General features: G+C 32.3%; 1 protein-coding gene across 16 annotated transcripts in view; it reads right to left on the bottom strand.

The window, feature by feature from the left end:
• The window catches only part of Dnc (phosphodiesterase dunce), a 621,682-nt gene that overhangs the window by 44,871 nt on the left and 553,072 nt on the right, over nt 1–23,739 (bottom strand). For 14 of the 16 annotated variants that reach the window (XM_076327449.1, XM_076327452.1, XM_076327458.1 and 11 more), the window contains 3 exons: nt 13,266–13,367; nt 12,082–12,146; nt 10,738–10,850 (listed from right to left, as the gene is read on the bottom strand). In XM_076327449.1, coding sequence (XP_076183564.1) covers nt 10,738–10,850; nt 12,082–12,146; nt 13,266–13,367 — 280 coding nt within the window. Of the gene's footprint in view, nt 1–10,737; nt 10,851–12,081; nt 12,147–13,265; nt 13,368–21,708; nt 22,674–23,739 lie in introns of all 16 variants that reach the window. The other 2 variants (XM_076327459.1, XM_076327460.1) reach the window with 2 other exon arrangements.

Raw genomic sequence — 23,739 nt, 5'->3', positions numbered from 1 at the left:
AACCTTCTTTTCAAATGTGAAAATATCAATTTGCTAGATATCTGATACAATAATTTTGGTTTTCACTAAAAATGACACAGTCAGTAACTAGTATAGAAATTGAAATATAGCGTGACTGTGAAAGAATTTAAAAATTTTAAAAATTCATACCAAAATATAATGTGAATCAATATGTCAAAGAATTCTCACTATTGTGGCTTAACCTTATCGGTGTTAAATATCTCGTAATTTCATTCGTAACAGCATAAATTCAATTGCTAAATAATTCGTTCTTTAGAGCATGTAATTTGTTTCAAAACATCCTCTAAATTCAACGGTATAAGGGCCAATAGATGCGTGTGGAAGGACGAAAGTGAAACTGAACGCCTGCTTGAGTGTTATAAATACATTAAAGTTCTGCTACTTGCTCGACAAAATGATATTCATAGTTCGTCCACGTGCATGTACACCGACCTGCACGTTGGCTCGCTCGCGGTATGTCTAATGATGAGGTCACGAGTCATCGCCGTCAATGTAGGTCAATTAATTCAAACTATCGATTTTGCGGTAGAAAAAGCCGAAATAGACAAGGGCGGCCCTTGAGTCAGGCGAGAAATTCGTTCGTTTTTATCTGAAGGTGTTTCAAGTTTAAAAGTTATCTGTTCGAGAAGTTAGAATGAGACGAAGAAATAGAATTTCGTTACCTGAATATAATTTTCAGGACCATTCGATTATTTCCTGAAATAAATTTGTAATTTATTCGCATACGGGATAATTGAGAAGAGTTGAGCGCTTAATAAAATTTGAAAGTTTATTTTAGAATGAATTTAATAAGTTCGTAAAATATTAAGTTTCTAAATAATAAATATTTAAAACTGTGTAGAATTGTTTTTGCATTACTCTACATATTATGATATTGCATGTCACGTCTGAGACATAAACATTTGAAAGAGCTAGTTTATAGAGGACTATGGAAAGTAGACATTACGAACTAAGTATACCAATATCGTTATGCAATATCTGCCTTGCAGAGTATATTGGAACTTTTACGAGTGCTGAAATCAGATTTGCAGAAAATTGAGGGTAAACTTGGATAAACATTGAAACTTTCATGAGTTCTAAGATTAAATTTGTAGAAATTTGAGGAAAATATACCATATATGAAGGTTGAATATCAAATATTAAATATAGTAATATTGTTATGTAACAGTTACCTCAAGGAGGATGTTGGAACTCTGTTCGGTATATTATACGAGTATAATATATACGCATTCAAGAAATTTACTACATTACAATATAAATCTTCATATATTACTTAAATTTATTCCAAGATTACAAATGATAAAAATATAGGATTTATTATTCTGATAATAGTATAGAGCATTTATGCTTTAAAAAAAATCCTTTTAATGGAATAACTTATCGCAACATAACATTTTAATGTTTTATGATCGCACATATGATTAAAATATCATAAATATTATAAACACCATTAGCATTCCTTTTATTTTATTAATTCTAATTCATCGGTATTGTACAGGGTATAAAATCAGACATAATTTCAAAGGTGAAATTAAACGAATGTAGAAAATAACTAAATTAAAAAATAAAGAATATATAAGATAATAGGCACAATACTTTCTTGATGTTACTATAAACTGGTCCAATGATAAATCTTTCGTTATATTCGGTAAGAATCGACTGATAAAGACTGACATTGTACTAAAAATAATTTCATGCACCGAAAATGTTTACACGTAATTCCGCTGGACGTATCTGATTGGCAAAAACAACGTTTGCATGATAGTTTTCAATTTTCGAATCTGCAACATGACGCCGCCTACGCGGTTGCTTCCAATTAACGGTGCTAAATGCAGTATGATCGTCTACGTTTCTGGCTTTTCGCGTGGCCATAATCGATATTTCCTTGAATTCTTGCCAATTCGACACTCGAAGAACATCCGCTCGCGTACCGTCATCTCGCAAAAGAACCAATACGCGTGAAACGGTTCGCAAAATTACAGGAAATACTTTACCAATCTCGCGCAATTTTCACGTACATTCTGACGATTGTTACATTTTTCACGTCTATTTTCTTTAATCGTATCACCGATATTAATTTTTTCCTCGGTTCAGAAAATGCAGTCTATCGATATAGCTTTTGGATCATTTGATGGCTCTGTTTTGTTTTACGAGAGACAGGACTTTCAATTATTTAAGTACGCTTAGAGAGGTCGAACTACAGTGTCAACTATAAATAAAGAATATTTTAAAGTATGAATCTTACTCCTCTCGATTTCTATCTATGTGGAAAATTAAAAAATATTGTTTATTTTAGCAGGCCTATACTACCCGAGAATATGAAACAAAGAATTATTGTAGCACGAGTTTCAATTACGTCATAGGAGTTAGAAAATATACCGAAATCATTTATAATGAGACTTGATTATTGGATCTAAGTGAATTGCAATCATTTTGAACACAACTGTGATGTAACTTCGGATCACGTAAGTAAAATGAACATTTCTCGAGATTGAATGATCGGAACAGTATGGTTTATAAAATTATTGTTATTTAAAAAGACATCGATGACCTAAAATTGTGATAAAAAGATGACCTCAAAAAATAATAATGCTATCGTTACACGTGAACCTTTGATTTGAAGAATTTTTTTAGAAAAAATAAATATTTCAGAGATACTTAAATATTCCTATTTAAATGGTCTATCTGTATACTTATCTGCTTTCTATATACAAAGGGTGAAAATAATATTAAATAGTTAATACAATATATAAATACAATAATATTGGTATTCAATATCTGGTTTATGGAACGTAGATTATTATATCGGAACTCTATTGGGTTCTGAAATCATATCTAGTGATAATTGAAGAAAATCAACCATATACGAAGGGTGAAAACGATGTTAAATATTAAGTAAAGTATTTAAATAACAACTAGTTATCGGTCTAAAACAAGTTATTTTTATTATTAATCTTTCGACAGATACGTTTCCAATCATCTTTAAAATAGACATAATTATGTAACCTATAAAAATAAAATTAAAATTAAAAATATTTCAGAAAAATGTTAGGGGAAAAGTTCCCAAAAAGAAAAATAAGAAATTGATTAAAACGAATAATTAAAGAGGAACAATAATACATTGAAAATATATAGGTACTAAATTAACTTCGTATTGGCTTTTGCCTGTTTCGAAAAAGCGATTTAACTGACTATTTCTGCGAACAAAAGATTTCAGTTTCATCCTTTTCACGGCCTAAACTATTGTTCCATACTCATGACGGAAATACCCCAGTACACGATCGAAACGGTAAAAGAACTTTGCCGGAAATATTCCGCATTTTAACCATGTTAAATCGAAACCGTGTAGAGATGTGCAATGTGAGTACCGTGTCAATCGGAGGTTACCTGTATTGTTGAAATCGAACAAATATATTTTTATACGTGTTAGGCCTGAGCAATGTAACTCAGACTGACCATAGTAGCTAAAGTAATAATACTTGCGATTCCTCCGACAATCTCACCACTGACGTCGTTGGACTTACCGTGAGCTACGAACGAAGTAAAATAAACGCAATAGCCCTGTGTTAGGCCATGGAATGTTCGTACACAAGTAAACACAACTTATATTTGAGCATTTACTCTATGATCGTTATTCTCATTGTAGAATAACGTAGAATAATAATAATTATTTACTCTACAAATTATTAATCATAAATGTTATATTCATTAACTTCGTAGTGTTACGTCTACTTATTAGAATTAAATTAATTATTATTAATTTATAGAGTACAGATACGTAATAAGAATGAAGAAATATGAGTTGCGTTTAAATATATTGTTTCTTATAATATAGTATTATTTTTATTTGTCTACTTTATCCATTCCTTTAACATTCGTTCACTTAATATGAAGGGTGTCCCAATCGTCACCGGGCGATTTACTTTTTGAATAAAACTCAAACGGTTTAAGCAATGTTAATTTTTTTTTTTTTATTTAAAAGTACAAACTTGTGAGTTAATAATGGAAGAAGATATCTTCCAAATAGCCACTTTAGATTTTTATACAAATTGTCTATCAGCTCTGGAATTGTCTCTGGATCGTCGGCATAACCCTTACCTTTGACCTCAAAAAAAAGTCCAAAGTGGGGGTTTTCTCACACTTTCAGCAACAACAGCAACATTTTGCAGCAGTGACTTTTTCAGATCTTCATCTGAACCAGTTTTGACAAATCTAGCGACCAAACTTTGCACAGTGCTTTTGAGATATGATTTCGAAGTTCCTAAACCGTTAGCGTTAAAGATCGCGATTTTTCGTAATACGCCTGAATAATTTGCACGCATCCTTTCACTGTGCACTTTTCCATAATTAATGTCCCATCTGTCTAGATGACATACATCGAGTTTCAGGTTAATCGGTCAGGCGCGTCAAAAATAGCGCGAAATTCAAATCGACCGGTGATGATCGGGACACCCCGTACTCGAAAGATACTCACTTTTTAGAGAGACGTAAAACACCCAGAAAATAAACCCGAGAAATAATAAATCCAATCAGAATGGACATCATTCTTCCCCGTGAAAGAGTATCGATATATTCTCTTTGATTCATTCTACCGAATGAAAGATTTTGAAAGGCGGTGATGTTTCTCGACGACTTCGCGAGTTGTATCTCCATAACAAGTCTCCCTTCGAAAGTCCTCGCCCCGAGGCATCGAACTTCCTTAAAAGTTTCTTCGCAGCTTCTCGAACAACTTCCTCGTGGGTGGTAACATTCTCAATGACCGAGGTCCGGAGTCCAGTTCTGACACTCGATTCCAAAGTCCAATCGAGTTCCACGTGGAACAAAGTCAACAGTGACCGCTACAATTTGCCAGACGGCCTCGGGTAGCGATTTATCAGCGCCATCGGTGCTTTATCAATCGCCTTAACCGTGAAATGCGAGCACGGTTACGTAATACGTTTCTCAAATATTGCGCATACCGCGTGTTCGCGTGCTCGCGGGGTCAAAGTCGAGCCAGAGACTCGGCAAGTTTCTATTTTCTGGTCAAACATCGGACTCTCGGCACTCGATCGAATCAAAACAAGTCGTAAACATTCCCTTGATGAATATAAATAAACCGGGGCAAACAATCGAGTACATGTAAACAACGCAACGATCGCGGTTCGGACTTGAGTCGATTATAAATTCCGCTTCGCCCCTCTCTTTCTTTTTGCTTCGCGTGTACTTTGGAACTTGTCTCGTTAGAACGTCACCGCCGTTCCGACACTTTCGAAGGAATTTCAGAGGGTAATATCGAAGAAGCGATTCGAGATGTTTCGAGGTGACTTTTGAACGTTGCAATACGAGCAATGCGGAGAGAGTACGCAGAGAAATTTCAAATCGAATCGTTATTCTAGTTTAACGCTTCAACTCGCAAGTTCTATTCGCACGAGATTATTTACAAAATGAAGTTGGCTAGAATCGTTTAAACGATTTAAGAATCACACTTACCGAAAGGAATGTTATACAAGAACTAGATTATAGAAATATTATTGAGAAATTTACCGCTTTAAATATTATTATCAGGGTAATTACATTTTATATGTTTCTACTTCATTAATCGATGCTCCTAATTTTCTTATTACGAATGTAAAAAGTTTCAATCGAAATTCGTGTCTTTATTCGTGCGAGGAACTTAAAAATTCAAGTACATTATTTTTAATTTTTCTTTTCACGAAAGTAATACGATCGTTTTAATATATTTGGTCTTTTCAAATGTGTTTCAATGTGATTTTGTCTATGATGAACATCAATTGCAATTATTCATTATGAAAGAAAGGGTATATTTGTTCTTTAATCATCGTATGCGTAATAGAAAATTAATGTTCAGAGACTGTCTAATGTAGTTACACACAATGCACTATTATCAATAACAATTCTGGTACTATAACGTGATAATTCTCGATCGGCCACCAATTCCTGTCTGCATAACTCGTCAGTTTACCATGAGAAATAGGACGTTGAATAAAATACCATTTTGGATTTTACTTAAATTTCAATTCGACTCAAGTTTTTCAAAATTCTTTAAATTGTGGATGTTACATCTGTTTGAATAATAGTGTTATATTAAGGAAAAAAATTGGCTTCTGGCTATTTACATCGAAAACATGTTTATTCGGAGTACCGAACAAAAATTTGTTCAGTTTAAAAAAATAATTGCTTCACCATTTCTTTGTACTTCCTTTCTCAAATAAATAGCACGTTTTTATAAAAAGCGTAACATTTTTTGTTGCGAGAAGCATTAAAAACATAGTCTCATTTATCCTCTTTCAGTTTGAAATTCACTAAATGGATAAAAATTTTGGATAAAAATGAACGGTGATCCTTAACAATAAATATTTAGTACTCCTTCTCTGTCGAAACATTTTCATTCTCGAGATATGTTTAAATATCTCCGAAGACCACAACATATTTAAACTTGAGCAAAATTCGAAATGATGCTCCATTTAGTGTTCGATTTTACATGGAAAGACCCCCATAAAAAAAAAAAATACAGAGACATGAGAATATTTCAGAAAATCCAATTTAAATAACGACGTCAATCCCATCCAGTTTACGCGATGAGTAATCAAAAATTAAAACAATTGGTAAAGAGGGAAACATCGTCGATAAAACTAGGTCACGATCATGATTATTTTTACGAGAAAGAGATGCAAATTGTCAGTTTAAATAAAAAATGTCTACGATTCGAAGTAAAAAAAAAAAAGAAAAAGGTTATGTGTCATCTATCTACAACTGACTCGAAACGTGCTCCGCGAAATAAAAGTTGCAAAAGAAACGAGAGCATGGCAATCGATCGTCTGCCTCGAAACGCCAAAAAACGCACTGCCTTGACCCGGCTACGTGACACGCGCGACATTACGCGAGTCTCTATTGCTGGCAAGGAAAGCGTCGCCGAAAAATTGCTTCCTAGGGAAGGAAGTTCGAGGCTGTACGGTCAAAATTCTGTCAAGTTTTCCAGGAATTTCGCGAGGCTGCCGGCCCGCAGCGGGCGCAATAAATTACGTTCGTCGAGGAACAGTGATAGCGATCGCTGCAGGCTGTTCGATTCTATAGAGGTCGATTTCCCTCATACTGATCAGCGAATGTGTTACAAAATTTCCTGGAATATCTACCCCGACATGGCTACGGAAGTTGTTCGTGGAAATTTTTGGAGACAGAACAGGAAGCTTGACAAATTTATACAAATTTGTATTATAGCTTGTTCGATAAGTTTTGTCGTTTTTTCCATTGTAAAAAGATACTATGACACTTCAACTTTGAATAATTGTAAGTATACGAACGAGTCGACAGATCTACGTGAAACTTCACACATGTACATCGAACAGTAGTGCCATATTTAGAAAAATAAAACGATGAAATTGGTGGCTACATTTCTTATGGGACGACGAAACTAATTGAGCAATCTATTGTATTATTAAGGTTAGACGATTTCTAGGGGAAAGAATGTATACTTCGATAAACAGAAGAGAAGTGACTGATTTAGTATTCGTGTATGAAGAACTCATCAGGGACTGTAATAGTGGCTTTGAAAACTTAGTTAGGTAACTTGAGTTTAAGTTAGAGATTCCCACCGGTGACAAGGTGCCTATTATAATTGTAATTATAAGTTTGTTAGGAAACAATATATAAGGTAGATAAGGTTTTGGGTGTGATGTAACATATATAAAATTTTGAATATAATAAAGATAGTAGTGCAATACTAGAGAGGCTCAAAAGGAATGCATATAACAACCATAACTATGAATGCATTATAAGATAACTTAGAATGGTTATTTTAACAAATATGAGGAAAATAGCTGATTTAGTATTCTGTGCAAACTTCTAGTGACGTCATTGAGAGTATTTCAATACTCGAGAAGTTCTAATTAGATGCATTCACCAGTGCGAATATGCAACAATTATAATTATCAAACTGTTCTGAAACAACTAAAATTATTTTGGGAAAATAGACCGAAAGTAACTAAACAATATTTACGTGTGACTGTTTTAGTAGTAAACACTTGAGAAGTTAAAATTAAATGTACCGTTAACAAATAACAAATGTGATTGTAAGCTTGTTATAGAACAACTCTAAATAGCTACCTTGGTCAATAAACAGAATAGAACTGATATAGATCTTATATACAAGGTACTTAGGTTCCAATATTCAGAATTAGAATTGGATAAAAAAATTTAACTCGAGAAGTTAAAATTTAACGAAACTAAAAAAATAATATTTAATAGACCATGTTTAGCTTTCTTTTCGACAAAATAACGATAAAGATTCTTGAAGTTCGGTGGTCTAGTTTTTCATTGATAAAATCATCACAGCTCTCGTTTGATAATTCTATTACAATTTCAGATTTCATCATACATTTACGCAGCGTCCACCAATAAGGATAGCCTGAGGTATTACAGTATACGTGCTCAAAACTCGTAATGGAAGCGTGACGTATCTTCCTGGCGGGAAACCGAAAGCGCGTTGACGTAAAATCCGTTGGCATGCTAATGAAATTTTTATCGCGGGAACCACGCCGCAAATTAATCTCAAGAAATTGCGTGCGAAGATTCGCATAATAATCCGCGCGATCATAAATATTCATGGGACTTGGTAAGACATTCGCGTCATATAACCGATCGATTGGAACTGGACCACGAAATGCGCGGAAATATTCAAAAATTAATGTCAAATCGAGCTTGATTCATAGACCGAGAATTATTTAATATGCGTCATAATATCTAGATTCGATATTGCAGAGATTTTTTCTAATACGTTTTATCGATTTAATTTGAAATAGTGTTAACTTTGCTAGACATACGACGTATATTATTAAACAGAATTGAATTTTTATGCTAATAATAAAATTGAGATTTTACACGCTAATCGAAGATTCAAAGTCGAGTTTTTTCCATGTAGAAATCGAGTACACGAGACAAGTCTTGTAGCAAGGTAAATGAAATTACACAGGTGTTTCGTTTGTTAACTCATGAAATTAAAGTGAGACACAATCATTTTAAGAAGCATCTTTGTCGGAGCTGCGTATAAAGAAATATTTGAATTTAATCCAGTTTCAAGTTTCTTCAGGGGCAAAGTTAGACAAAGTAAATTTCAATCGCTTCGAGATTTAAAAAAAAAAAAGAGAATACGAGGAAGAGTCATTTAGCTTGTTGACCTTTCTCTTCTTCTGGTGATTTTTTTTTACGAGAAACGGAAATTGGAAAGTCTCCTAAACGGAATATGAAAGTAAGTCAGGAAATTGTTCGCTCGCGAAAAGATTACCATTGAGAGTACTTCAAGTGCAATTCTTTTTTCAGATCTTAGGATTTAAAATGTTATTCTTTGTTCCTTTCCAATCCGACGTTGTAAAAACGTTTTACAAGGTGGAGATTCCCTTCTTCGTCGATTCATTTTTAAAACGATTTATCCGAGATTGAGACGAAATTGATAAAAGTTTGGGATCATTTATCAAAGTTGAGCGAAATTCGTTACAATTAAAAACCACATCTCGATCGAAAGAAGAGGAAAAGGAAAATGACAATACTTCGAGTTCTACAGAATGTTTAGAAAAATGTAAAACCATTCTTTAGGATAGATATATAACACAGGCTGTAACATTCATTGTGCAATCAATTGAATAAATTATAGTATGACGAACATTGGAATATCCATTGCTAATGATCTTTGACTTGTAATAAATTACATGACTCAGGTGGTGCAATAAAATTAGATGGTTCATGTAGACCTGCATGGTCATCTGATTCATCAGTTTTTGTGTCGTTGGACATCAATAATTCGTGGTATGGATACTCTAAAAAGATGACTAGCATCTTTTTCTTAGATAAAATTCAGCAAAATAATTATACATCTCAAATAGTATTGACGAGGCAAGTCTCGTTAACAAAGATACACTGATCAACCTGGACAGAAATGTAGACAATGTTGCCACAGTGTGACATCAATTACTTAATGAGTTGGTTAACTTAAAATCTGCGATTAATGACAATCAGTTATATCTGACATGAACCTGGATTGCCTAAACAAGTCACATTGATTAGGTGAAGAATACCAATGTCAGTGAGTTATCAGACTCCTCACAATTTCAGCTACTTACACTCAGTATGCTCTGACATTGCTAAACGATTTTTATCGATCAGGTGAGTTTATTCTAATTATAGACGCTCTTACACATCTTGTTATCAACTCTTGTTAAACATATCATTAAGTCATCACGACTATGTAGTAGTTACACGAAATTCATCAGAATTAGCATGTCATCAACTCAGAGAGTGTCATTTATTTTTCGCGATCATGTTACGTTGGCTTAACTATAGATACTATCAACGCCTTCTAAACATATCAACAAGCAATTGAGAATCATTTGTGAGTTACACAATAGTTGGGAATCAGTATGAGTGTTTCATACAGATCCTAATTCCTTATACCCACAAAGTATTATCACTTATAACGATAGTTTCGAGCAACCAGGTGATTTTATCTCAACTATAGTCACTTTCTCATTCCCAGGTACCAATCTTAAATACTTCATCTTCAATAGTGACCGAATCTCTCTATCTCTCCCTAACAGATATTCTCAAAAGATTCTTTAGAATAACATTGGAATAAATCTTTTGAATATTGACGAGAAGATCAGCGTAGATGTAAAAAAAAAAGAATAGGAGAAATTGAATGACTGTGAGAAAATAACTAGAACCTACCTTGAGGGAGGCCATGTCTGACACGGATCGATGCGTCTGAATAGTTTCCAGCTGGTCCAAGCACCAGTCCAACTCCTCCATCGTTTCCACCGCCAACTTCTGGTAGGGCTCCTCTGAAAGGCAAAAGGAAACGAAGACATTAGTCGACAGACGTATCAAAGGGAAAGTGACTGAGAGTTACTTGGACCAGACAAAATTAATCGCAGAACGAAAGCGATAACTCAAAGGGATACTTAAGGATTGAAAAGGAGAATTGGAAAGATCTGAATGGTTGTTTTCGATGAGAATCATACACGATAGTCGATAATTATACGTTTAGCTTCAAATAGTGAAAGAAAGAGAGATCCTAGGAGAGTATTATATTTATTTAATTCAGAAAAGAAAGAGTGAAAACAATCATAAAGCTGTGGGTAAAATAGAAGTTTCGTTTGAATTGATAATTTATTGGGTTGTAATTTGTAAATGATTCGATTTTGTAGGAAGATAAAAAATCCGTTTTTAACAGAAGGCTCAACGTAAATTTGTTTAATTTTATTTCGAAGACTGTGGAAACAAAATTTAACGTAACGTTTTATTTGAAATTTGAATTTTTTTTTACATTGTAAATTATTTTAACGTTCTAAAAAGTACTTAGTTTCGAAGTTATTTAAGATTTGATTTAAATAATTAATGAATTATTACATAGAATAATTATTGAAAATATTACTTCCTAAAATTTAATTATCTAATTTGATTGATGAAGATAACAAGTCGTGTTCATTTGTATAAGTTGATTCCTCTATCTGACTCAAACGAATAGGTTACACCGTGAAAGCTTAAAAATGAGATACTTTGTTTGGAAATGAAAAACTATTAGAGCTTTGAGAAGATTAATAAGAGTGGGCGGCGAAAGAATCAAATTTAAATCCTAAATCCTGTTGAAGATAAAAAGTTGTATAAATGAAGTGAGTAAAATGTTGAAGCAAAAATTAGAAAAGATCAATTTGTAAATTTGTAAATTTGTAAATTTACAAATATAGAAAATGAGCATTATTAATTCAAAACAAAATCAGTTTGCATATTCGTACGAATTGAGATAGTCAATAGGAGTATTCCAGTTTCGAAATTGAAATTTTAGAAATTGATATTCACAGAATTTCGTTTTTATGTTAAAACTAATTCTCAAAACAATTTATAGATTAATTTTGCAAGCGTGGAAGATGAATTATGGCCAAGTGAAAAGGAGCTCGAATATTCAGATTCAATAGATGCATGTCGTTTCCGAAATTAATTAATTTTGAACATCGTAATGTACCACATTTTATTTATACATGGGCATTGATTACGAATTTTTTAATTGTTTACCTCCTGGCGCCAATATTCGAGGTTGTGGTGTGCTACTGCCCTGCGCACCACTACTCCTTCGTGATCTGGAAATAAAAAATCAAAATACCATTTCTATAATACAAATTATATGAAATATAATTCTTATTCATAATAATAATATATATAACAATAAATTCTTGAAAAGTTTCCAAAAATGATTCACTAACGTAATAAACCTAAAATTAAACAACATTGACGTCGCTTTTAGAAAATTAAGAAAACACGGAATTTCACTAATACTAAAAATGCTAGGAAAACTAACACATATGAATTTGAAGAAAGGAGGGAAATTCGAACTCAGGTTATTTCATTTTAAGAAATGAATTCGAGTACTTATAAAATAATGTTATCGAATATTACAAACTTTGAGCTCAAAAGCTCAAATGTTTCATTCAAAGTATTATATAATATAAAAGAATAAAAGGATATCTTCAATTATAAGAAACACGAGATACTGTTGCACAAGAGTAAAATACACTAATTAATCTTCTACGTTTCAGTCGTCAATATAATTTCAGTTGTCACAGTTCCATTGTACCAAATCGATAATAATTTCATGGTTTCAGCATATTCCATAAAAATCTTAGCGCGTTTCGAGAAATTTACTATGCATATGTTTTAACTTATCCCAGTAGTGTTTTCATAAAGTAATTGGCAGACACATTTATAGATGAATTGTAGAACAAAGTAATAATAAAAAGAGGGTGAAACGTAAATAAATAATTAGTTATTTATTAAATTCAGGAAGTCTAAATGAAGATATTTGATGTCGGAAAATGAGAAATTTATCTATAGGCTACATAAGTAACATTATTGTTATAAGTAACATTCAGTTCCTTCAAGAGATGTCCAATATCTCGTTTGCAATTATCTCCACAATAAAAGTGCGTGTAATAAAAATTCAAAAATAAATTCAATTTGAAAACTTTCGTTCTGTATATAAATCTTCGAGAGAATATATACCAACGAGATATCGTCCATATCCTGCCTGTCTTTTCAAGGAGGATAGGTAGCAGTAGAACCCTATTGATTTAGAGAGTACATAAGATGTATATATGTAAGAAAGTAATAAAATATTGTTTACATTCAAGTAATATTTCCTACCTCATACGACGTTGAATAATTCAGCTAGTTATTATACAAATGAAATGATTTCTACTTACTTGTTTGGGGGTACATTTGTGAGCGACGCGAAGTTGTTCCTAACCGAGCGCAGAGATGCAAGAATCTGCGCGAATGGCGTGACGATGAGCTCCTCGCCATGGCTGCAAAACGAAACAAGGGAAAATCAGTATATAGAATTTCAAGTCATGTATTAATAGGGAAATCAAGGAGTCAGAGGGTTCAGCGTTTGTGTTGCAACGAACGCGTCGTCTATTGCATGTTAGCAAAGCTGTACTCTACCGACATGCAAACATGGCGTTTCGAAGTAGCAAACTGTACACCGTTCATTTTCTCTGATAATTATCTCTTACATTAATTCTGTAATATCGTTGTCTTGTATACTTGTCTTTATTAACTAAGGACGAAAATAACAAATTTCGGAAGCAATTTCAAACGACAGCAAACAAAGTAGAAGTTTTTCTTTTCTAAGTGTCGAAGAATCAATATAGCACTTTTATCGAGTTATAATGGGTGTAATAAGGGACATATATAACTTCTTTACCAAAAAGTAAATCTGAAAAGGAATTGTTAAGAGCGTGAGTAATATTCGTATGGAAATACGATAACCATAGTTTTGTAATTTTCCACGGTGTTTATCATAAATATAATCCTCTGGGGGAATGTTAAACTCGTCTCGAGAGGAATATAAATTGTGAAACAAATAACCAAGTTATTTACGATTTAACGAGGGAGAACTACCCCTAGTGACTTAAAGAATGTACAAGAAAGATGTTCTTTAAATTGATTTAGTAGTCGAATCGGTAATAATAATTCGCAATGATTTAAAAGTTGCCATAAGTTTGTTGAATTACTGTTGGAGGTAGATTTATTTAACAGTTTTCTCCTTTCCAGTTGTTCATTGAAGTATCGGACATCTGAATTTCGAAAATTGTACAAGGAAGAAATTACATCGATGAAAAGTTTACGGTTGAAGTAATGTACTATGTGAAAATTTTTACCTACAAAAATTAATAAATATTTTTTATTTAAAGAAATTTAATGAGACAGAGATTTGTATGCAATTGGTATTATTGCAATTAGTGAATTAAAGAAAACCCCTATTGATAATTGACAGAATTATCATAAACGACATCCGTTATGAATAAATTTATTTAGCAAAATTTACAAATCGAAGGAATCCTACTTTTTAGAAACGAATTAACAAAATTCAATGTTCAATGCTTTTTCAGAAAGAAATCAGCATAACTTAATGGTTCAAATATTAACAAGAAAATAATTTTTAAGTAATAAAATTTTATTATAACGAAAACAAACAGATTGTATTTTAATTGATTTTTCGTTGCACACGTATTTTTTACAATTCAATCAATTAAATTCACTGCAACGTCATCAAAAATTTATCATAACGTAGTTATGATAAATAAATGCTCATTTATACGTATATGTGGATTTTTATTACCGTGAATTTTGGAATGTACTCATTAACCATTACAAATTGCGGAAATAATTGTAAAATTGTCAAAATTGTAAATCTATTACAAATGTGAGTTTCTTGAGAAGTATGCCTTAAATATTGTTACTGCTTCTTGTCAAAATCATTCGAATTATAGTTTCTATTTATTTTACAAATTATTTATATAATATTACTGAAGTTTATACTTACACTACACCGTACTACAGATTACTCATATCATACTCTATCATACCGAGTTCATAACATACTATACTATAGTAAATGCATATCAATAAAACTCGTACTATATCATATTGGGTTTCTAGTTGTTCTTTCTCTTTTATAATTTCTCATAAAACCAATTTTGATCACTGATGATTCCTTGAACGATTCACTATATTAAGTCATTCAAGGATTGCCAGCGGAGTTTACTTTAATTAGATCATACGCTTCTTCCGGTGTGTAATCAATTATTATACACCATTCTAGCAAATTTCTTGTAAGGTCAGGGTTCACGTGCGTTCCATTAATCGCCATTTTACTCTAACATTGTCTTTGATCTTCACAGAATAATTAAGTTCTGTTAATTGGCAATTTATTCATAGACTGAGAAATGCGATGATTAATATCGAAGTGAACGTACACTGTACCCGAAAATTGCTTTCAACCGTCATTTAGTGAAAACTGATGACTATGAATAGGGTTGAGTACAACGAAACGTTGATCATTTAAATAAATCGAGTTGCGTCTACATGTACAAATATTTTGCAAATTCTTTCTTTTCAATTCGATCAAAATCACAGAGCTTCATTTATTTTTTGTTTTTCGTTCTGATACGTATCATAATTTTACTGAAATTTTTTACCAAGAGAACATCGTGGTTGACATCAGGGGGGATCTTCTCGATAAACTTTATCTTATAGAGACGTCAAAGCTATACTTTCTCATGCTATTTGGCGATCAGGAAACATGTTCAAGGTTTCTTTATCCTTACGATCATAATGGGTTTTGTAAAAGATAAAGTTTATCGAAAACAAAATATTCCTTGTTTAACTTAAAATCATTTAAATTTATTCATGTTTGATATCATATTCACCATGATACTATTGTTGATAGTAGTTTATAGTAGTTTAATCATGATAAAATAAAACGATAAAATTTTTACTTTTCTGCTTCAATAGCTCATCACTGATATGATAGTTCGCCGGTTGCGTGTCGATGATGATACTGAAGCTTGCTCCAAGTTAGCAGTTCCAAGAAATAGCAGGGATAATCATGCAAACCTTCAGAAAGGAATTATTGTGACACTTATTGTTAGAGAGAATGTACTGTACATGGAAACTACTTCATTGTCAATTAATTCTTAAAGTGGTACTGTACCCTGTGTACACATACAATAAAGTATTCTTAAACTTAGACGAGAAATGTTTTGTACATAAGATCAGACCAGATGAAATTCTACTTGAAACAAAAACAATAAATAACAATTCAAAATATTCCAAGTTTATTTCCCGCAATATTATTTGGATATCGGTCGATTTATTTGAAATAACAGTATTAACATTCACATAACCAATAATTATCTATGGATTGACTACACAGTCGTTTATTATTTTTAGGCAGCTCTTTCTCTTTCTCTTTCTCTTTCTCTTTCTCTCTCTCTCTCTCTCTCTCTCTCTCTCTCTCTCTCTCTCTCTCTCTCTCTCTCTCTCTCTCTCTCTCTCTCTCTCTCTCTCTCTGATGAGAATACATTAAGTATAATCCGTGGATTTCATCAACAATTTTCGATAACATCCTACAGAAGCACCTCACTGGAAACTCGAAAGGTACGGTCAAATCGAGCGCTCAATTGCGTTCGTCGAAATAGAGGCACGAACGTTCCATTAAAACCACTGGTGAAGAATATAGATTCAATCGTCGAGAAAACGAATCGGAAATAAAACGTGAGGGACTCATAGCCACGTTACTGGCAGTCCGTGAACGAATGCAGTTTTATATGTAATTCAACAATCGACTACATATCATTTTCTCTTGTGTCAAATATAGAATTTTCAGCGATATTGAAATACAATTTTAAACCCAGAAATTGTTACAAACTTCCTTGACAAAAACGGTTATGTTACGATAGAAAATCACTCGATAGTGCGATAGAACAGATTAGTGTTACTCCTTCTAGACTTAAGACAGATAAAGAGAGTCTATCAGCTCGACGAGTGTTTTGTTTTTAACCGAGCCGTATTCTAGTTGTAGAAACTATAACTAGAAATAAATCAAACACAGTAATCATATCTAATCGACTATTTTTTTTTTTTTAATAACTTTAAACTTTTAAATGACATTATTACTGGGTCGAGTTAATTCTTCATAGAGTCGAAATATTCTGATAAAATAAACAATTTTTATAGAATAACGGTCTAGTGTCAATAGTTTTGTTAAAACATTTAATTTTTCATCTTTGTCAAACATGCAAAACTCAAGAAATTACACAATATTTGTTCTTAACGGTATAATGGAGAGAACTTCTTATTTGCAATACCTATTTGTTATAAATAAAATCATGTTTAACATTAAAACATGATATCGATCATATAATATTAAAATTTATTTTCTTCGTGTTATATTGTTCATTTAATCATATTGTTTATCATAAATATTAGAAACAGTAAATTTTGTAAAGTAATTAAAATTGAATACTGTTACTGTGAAGATTATATTATCTCACCATTTTATACATTATATCGTTTTAAATTCAAAAGCCTTGTGTTTACCAATCCTTGACGCACTACAAAAACAGTTATTACAAACGACAAATTTCTTAGGTCTTACAAAAATCATTAAAATTGTATTATTTAATGCAATTCTTTTTGAATTGTATATAATGTTTTTCAGTTTACATCATTCAACCCATTTACAAAATGTTAATCAGAATCATGAACTCTTACATGTGTAATTTATTTCCATTTTGCTCGTCTTAGTACATATATGGGGCGAAAGTAAAATCAAATGAAATACATAAGATTAGTGTCAACAATTTCAGGAAGTGATGGACAGCATTGTAATTATTTGTTTAATTCTTATTACACTAACCCCCACATGTTAGAAACAATTTTACCCCACATGTACGAAATGGTGTCATCATCAGAATAATATCTTCGGATTGATGAAATTTTTTCAACAAAAGTGAGTCTAAACTCAACCTTATTCAAAGGCGTGATTATTTTCAAAATTGGGAAGTGATTATACATACAATTAAAAATACTCCAAGTAAGATAACGTTCATGTTGTCACTATACTCTGACGAAGATGTAATCAATTAATTAAGGTATAAGAATGAATATAAAAATCTTAACTTTCAACAGTAAATAACTCATCCAGTTCGCAATGAAAATCGTTCTCGGTTGAAAGAAGTTCGAAGAACACGATTTCTATTTCATATTTTTGCCCTTATCGTTCGATTCTGGTAGACAAAAGACTGAAAACTATACCCATGAGTCACTGGAATATCAATTCCACTCGAGAACTAAAATACTTGTCGCCAAAATTGCTCCCACAAAAGGTTCTACGACATCGTATCCCTCGTTAAACAAAATCCAGGAAAGTTTCCCTCGTTTCAGGGATCGGTCGAAGAACTTCGTAAAGCTCCGAGAAAAGTAGGTTACATTAAACGATCTTGGACGACCATAAAGCGTATCTTTTCGTTGCTAAGAAGACGTCTATGTCCCTCGATAAAGTTCCAGACAAGAACTACGCGTCACGTATCGAGGTGTATCTAACTAGAGATTGTCTATAAAGCCTGTGTGCAGTTTTAACCTTTAATAACCTTAGGATGCACACGTGATAAAAGAACATGATGCACACGTGATGAAAGAACACGATGAAAGACTATTGTTGTTCGGTGATTTCTCAGATTTCATTTACGAATCAGTCAGTATTCATTCAAATTGCAAATTACACAATCAGATGAGATTATCGAAAAGTAAGTTTCTGATGCGCTCAACATGATCATTTTCTATCTACAAGAGGGTAGCAAAAGGTCAGTACAGTGGTTCTCCCCTCGATCAATACCTCGAGCCGAACTTTTCGACTTTTGCAACAGTGTAGCGCAAAAAAAGGAGAGAACAGAATGACAAAACAAGAAGAACGCTGTAAACGGTTCCAGATGGAAGAGGAAAAACCTTTTCGACGGAGTCTCAACTGGGGCACCATTTAAAAGACCACTTCTAGGTAAATGTACGTGCATCTTTTACGAACTGGAGAAATTCAGGTACTGTCGAAGACTGTTTTCTGACAAGTTAGAAATTAGGGTACTAAATTTCAGGACATTCGAGAACAAATTTTTCCATAGAATGATTCTTTGAAAATATGTATTCTTAAATATATGAAGATTTTACCTCGATCCTGTTCTTTATAAAAAGGACACGATTTTTAATTTTTTTATAACTTAAAGTAAGTAGCGTTTAGAAACAATTTCACTCTGATGATTCGATGAAAATGTTAGGTGATTAACGTAACGGACTTGAATGCAACTATTCATATTTTGGTTGTTTAATTTTCGACGAGGAAGAAATATTTTAGTTTCGAATTTTTCATGATAAAATAATCAGTACTCGTACAATTTTTTTTTTAAATTCTTCGGAAGATGAAGTCCATTTCAATTAGAGAATTCTTAATAAGATGGAGAATCAATTGTTTTAATACAATTTTAATTTTAATTTTGCAGTTATAAAGTACAAAATACAATCGTTTTGAAATCTGCTCCATACTAATTTATTTAAATATTTGAAACGTTAAGATCCCACGAAGAATATTCTTTTGCAAGAAATACGAACAACATCATTATATAAAAGTAAATGAAATATTAACATTTTCTTTTTTTTATCATGTTAATTAAAGAATTAATAAATATATTTTTCATTAAATACGAATATTTTTCAAAATGCTACGTTTGAAATTATTTCCTATGTAAAACAAATTTTTTCCTATTTGTGAAAATAACATTTCAATTTAAAGCCCTACCTATTTATTTGTTGTATTGGAAAAATACAAACTAAAGATTTTGTCCGGCATGAACAAAAGCATGCAGTTTCAAATTAGGGAAAAGGTAGAATATGATTGACGCACTTATAATATCACTGGATTACGCAATCTGCAAATGGCTGAGCGAAATTTAGTATTGGTCGAGTGAAATTTGACAACCAAAAACGAAAACCATATTTCACGTAGCACATAATTTCACGAATTCATATCAGTAAAATTTTTTAATTTACGAAGAATGACGCTTATCATATTCAACTTCAACAGGAATTAGAAAATCAAATAATCAAAAATTCGAAAAATACATTAATTTCAATAACATTACATTGTTAATATATTTTGTATCAAATTATAATTAAGAATAAAGTTCATACTGTAATCAAACCAAACTGAATTCTTACTAGAATTGATAATTGGACTGATAGATTGTTTTTGTATATTTTTTAATTAATGAAAGTCAAAATTTAAATTTAAGTTGCAATTACCACCCCCTATCGTTTTAACTTAGGTTCAAATATAGTTACAAAAATCTGCTTTAACAATACTTTTTTTATGTTAAGTGTAAAATTGCAATTTACAGTAACGTTAATTCATTATCGAGAAACAAGAATTATATTTTCGTTGAACGTGATGTAACAAAAATGCAATTAACCAATTGCATCAAGTTTTCCTTATAAATACTTCTCATTCGACAATTTAACTAAATTTTAAGTAAAATAAATACAAATCGTGAAATAAAAAAAAATGATCTTTCCTGGAAAGCAATAATAATTTTTAATCTTTAATTGTATTAATTTTTCAACAAGTGAAAATTCGCATTTAAGACAGAAATAGTTTCCCTAGAAAATTCTAAATGGATTTTTGGCCTTTCTCCAAAATGTGGATTTATTTTCTCTGACAGTCATTTACTTGATTCATTATGTAGATACATCAAACCGATAAATATACGTGTAATAAATATTAAAGTCATCCATTCATGAGTCCCTTGAATATCCGCCAAATATTTTCGTCATTTCTATGCATTACGAAATATTTTGCAATCAGTCTTACGATTGTATTTTTGTCCAAAAAAATTAAGTAAGAATATGTGAATGAATTTCTAAAACTTCACTAATTATCATTTATTAATTAATCTTTATTTTACGTTAAAACTATTCATTTTGAAATATAATCAGACATTGTTTTGAGATAAGTACTCAAACAATGTTGCATTACTCAAAGTTCAATTAAAATGTCGATAATCAACATTTTTTTTACTATAAATAAAGAATTATCAAAGAATCATGAATCGATATTTTATGAATAAAAAGTTATGAACCGCACCTAAATTTACTTCACATAGATATCATCATTTGACACTTCATTGATCAAACATTATCACCAATTATATAATCCAATTAACTATTCTCGAATCGTGCATCAAAATGTTATCAACAATTTATCAACCTATCAACCTCGATCAACCTTTAATACTCATTAATGCTCGATACTTCATTAGTCAAATATAATTGTGAATTATAATACAATTTACAATAGCAAGAATCATCGATCCAAATTTTATCAGAATCAATGTCACCGACGTCAAAAAAGAAGAAGCGATAAACACTCGACGCGTTGTATACATTCATACTATAAACGCAATGATCAAGAACGATTTAACAACCTCGTCAAACAACAGTAATCAAAATCAAACAATAATGGTCCTCGTTAAACAAGAATGTATCCACTTCAATATACTCATTCGCACGTAATGATTATCATCCAGAGACTCCTGATGATCGATAATTAAATCGACCCTAAAAAGTTATCCAAAACCTGTACAAAATGGTTCGTAAGGATCTATCACAAATAGGTATCAAACAAACCTTCGTCAACTCTATTCATCGAGGTCTCAGAAGTCTCAAGCATGACCAGTAATTACTAAACTACCTCACGACTGATTGTCGACCTCGATTCGACACTCTTAACTCCTCCAACAACCATCATCCACTTACAAGTCTCTCTTTGGCGGCGAGTCGAAGCACTGCTCCCAGAAGAGAGCCTTCCTAGAGGATCGTACCCGGAGAGCGGAAGCCGACTGAGTTCGAGGCAGCCCTCCGGAATTTCCTGCACTGCCTCCTGCACCCAGAGACGGCGAACTCATGCCACCGCCGCATCTCTTCAGACCACCGGTGGACTCGGAGAAGTCCATTAGTCCGCCGCTGGAGCCCGACATCGTTAGGCTGGCCTGTTCTCTGTTACTCCTTGGTATTCCGTCTTCCAGTACATTTCTGACGAAGTAGACCACTCCTTAATTGTCACCGTGTCGTCTTCGTGGTTAAATTATACGAACCGAGTCTTCATCAAGCTGGAGCTTCGCTTTGGATAGCACCCAAAATATGCAATGGATCTCGTCCTCGATCTTCGATTGATTGGAGAATTTAGAAAATTTGGAACAAATACAATGGCTGATCACAATGCTAGTTGGTCAAGTGCTGATCGAGGACAGTGTCCTCGGAACACTTTCATTCCATAGTTATTCATGTGCAATAGGATTCAATTTACGATGGAATGGTTTATTTTAGAATCCAACTGAACAATTTATTCTCGGTTGCCATTGGAGGATAATTCCTCGACGAGCTCCAATTGTTTTTCGTTTCTTTATTCACTGAGAATACCAGAAAAATCTATTCACTGATGAATAGATAAACGTTCATTCTTCACGATCCCATCTCACGGAATACTTCTTGATTTTCATTTCCAAACTTGATGACAAGGTAAACACTCATTATCGTTGATCGATATTATTGTCTGATTAAATTTCAAACTCACTTTACAAATATAGAGAATCGCAGTTCGATCGTCACTGAAAACTATTCTTGATTGGTCACATCGAAGGAAACACTTTTCACGGAGATCTTCCGAAGGAAATCATTGTATAAGAAAAATTCACTATTCGTGGTATCTTTGATAACGAAAGCTGTCGATTATGAAAGTAAGAACACGTTTACTTAAAACTGTCATTGCATCTTTCATATCTCCTCAGTTTCTACAATTTGGTTTATTTCCCTAATTGGCTTCGCTTCTTTAGACAATATACTGCATTATAACAATAACATAGAAGTACTGAACTGAACACAATAGAAAAGATGAAGGAGACTAGTCAAAAGATTTCGTTTGTCTCTCACTAATTGTCAGCCAAATTATGAAATATATCGAAAGGGATCGAACTATGTCTGAACATTACTATCAATAACTTTAGATTACACAAAGAAAGGCTCCTGATCTGCTTAACAAGTTCATAAATTACATACAGAAAATAATTTTAATACAAGTGGAAGGATTTGTGAGCATATAGAGTGGTTATAAATGTTTCAGCTATCTATTCAAAATGTTTATCAATGAAGTCTAAACTGAACACAGTAGAAAAGATGAAGGGGACTAGTTAAATTCGTTGTGACTTAAACTCGAAATTACTCTTAGTTTTTCTAGAAAGAAAAGCTCATAATTTCAATGTGCATTGTACATAGGATGATTTTAACAGAAGTTAATTTTACACAATTGCAAATTCTTTAGTTTCCTATTCGAGCTGGTTGCCAAATTGCAGACTTTAATGAGAAGATTGTAATCGAATCTCATGGTCAACAAATTTGGTTCGAAGAAAGGAATACTTTTTGATTTCCCTAAAGAGCCAAGTTAATTATCACCACTTATTTTATATACAAGATGATTTCAACTGGATTTTAAAGATCATTCATTAAAATGTCTACCAAAGTATAAAGTTTGATGATAGGATCGTTGTCGTCGAAGATAATAATCAAGCAACCCTTGGATCAAACAAAAGAATGTTCGTGATAATTTTAAGACAAACGATCAATGTATTATATTTTGTGCAAAGAGTGATCTTAAAATTAATCACAACATCGACAATATACTACAATGTACAGTTTAGGAACTGTATTTATTTATCTTGTTAATATACTTAAGTATATCACCTTATCAATGATTATAGCAGTGCTTCCACGCTACTTGAAATTCAACAACTT

The sequence above is a fragment of the Ptiloglossa arizonensis genome, chromosome 2, assembly GCF_051014685.1.
Source record: "Ptiloglossa arizonensis isolate GNS036 chromosome 2, iyPtiAriz1_principal, whole genome shotgun sequence".
NCBI lineage: Eukaryota > Metazoa > Arthropoda > Insecta > Hymenoptera > Colletidae > Ptiloglossa > Ptiloglossa arizonensis.
The sequence above is the reverse complement of the archived record's forward strand: the minus strand, read 5'-3'. Positions and strand labels throughout refer to the sequence as shown.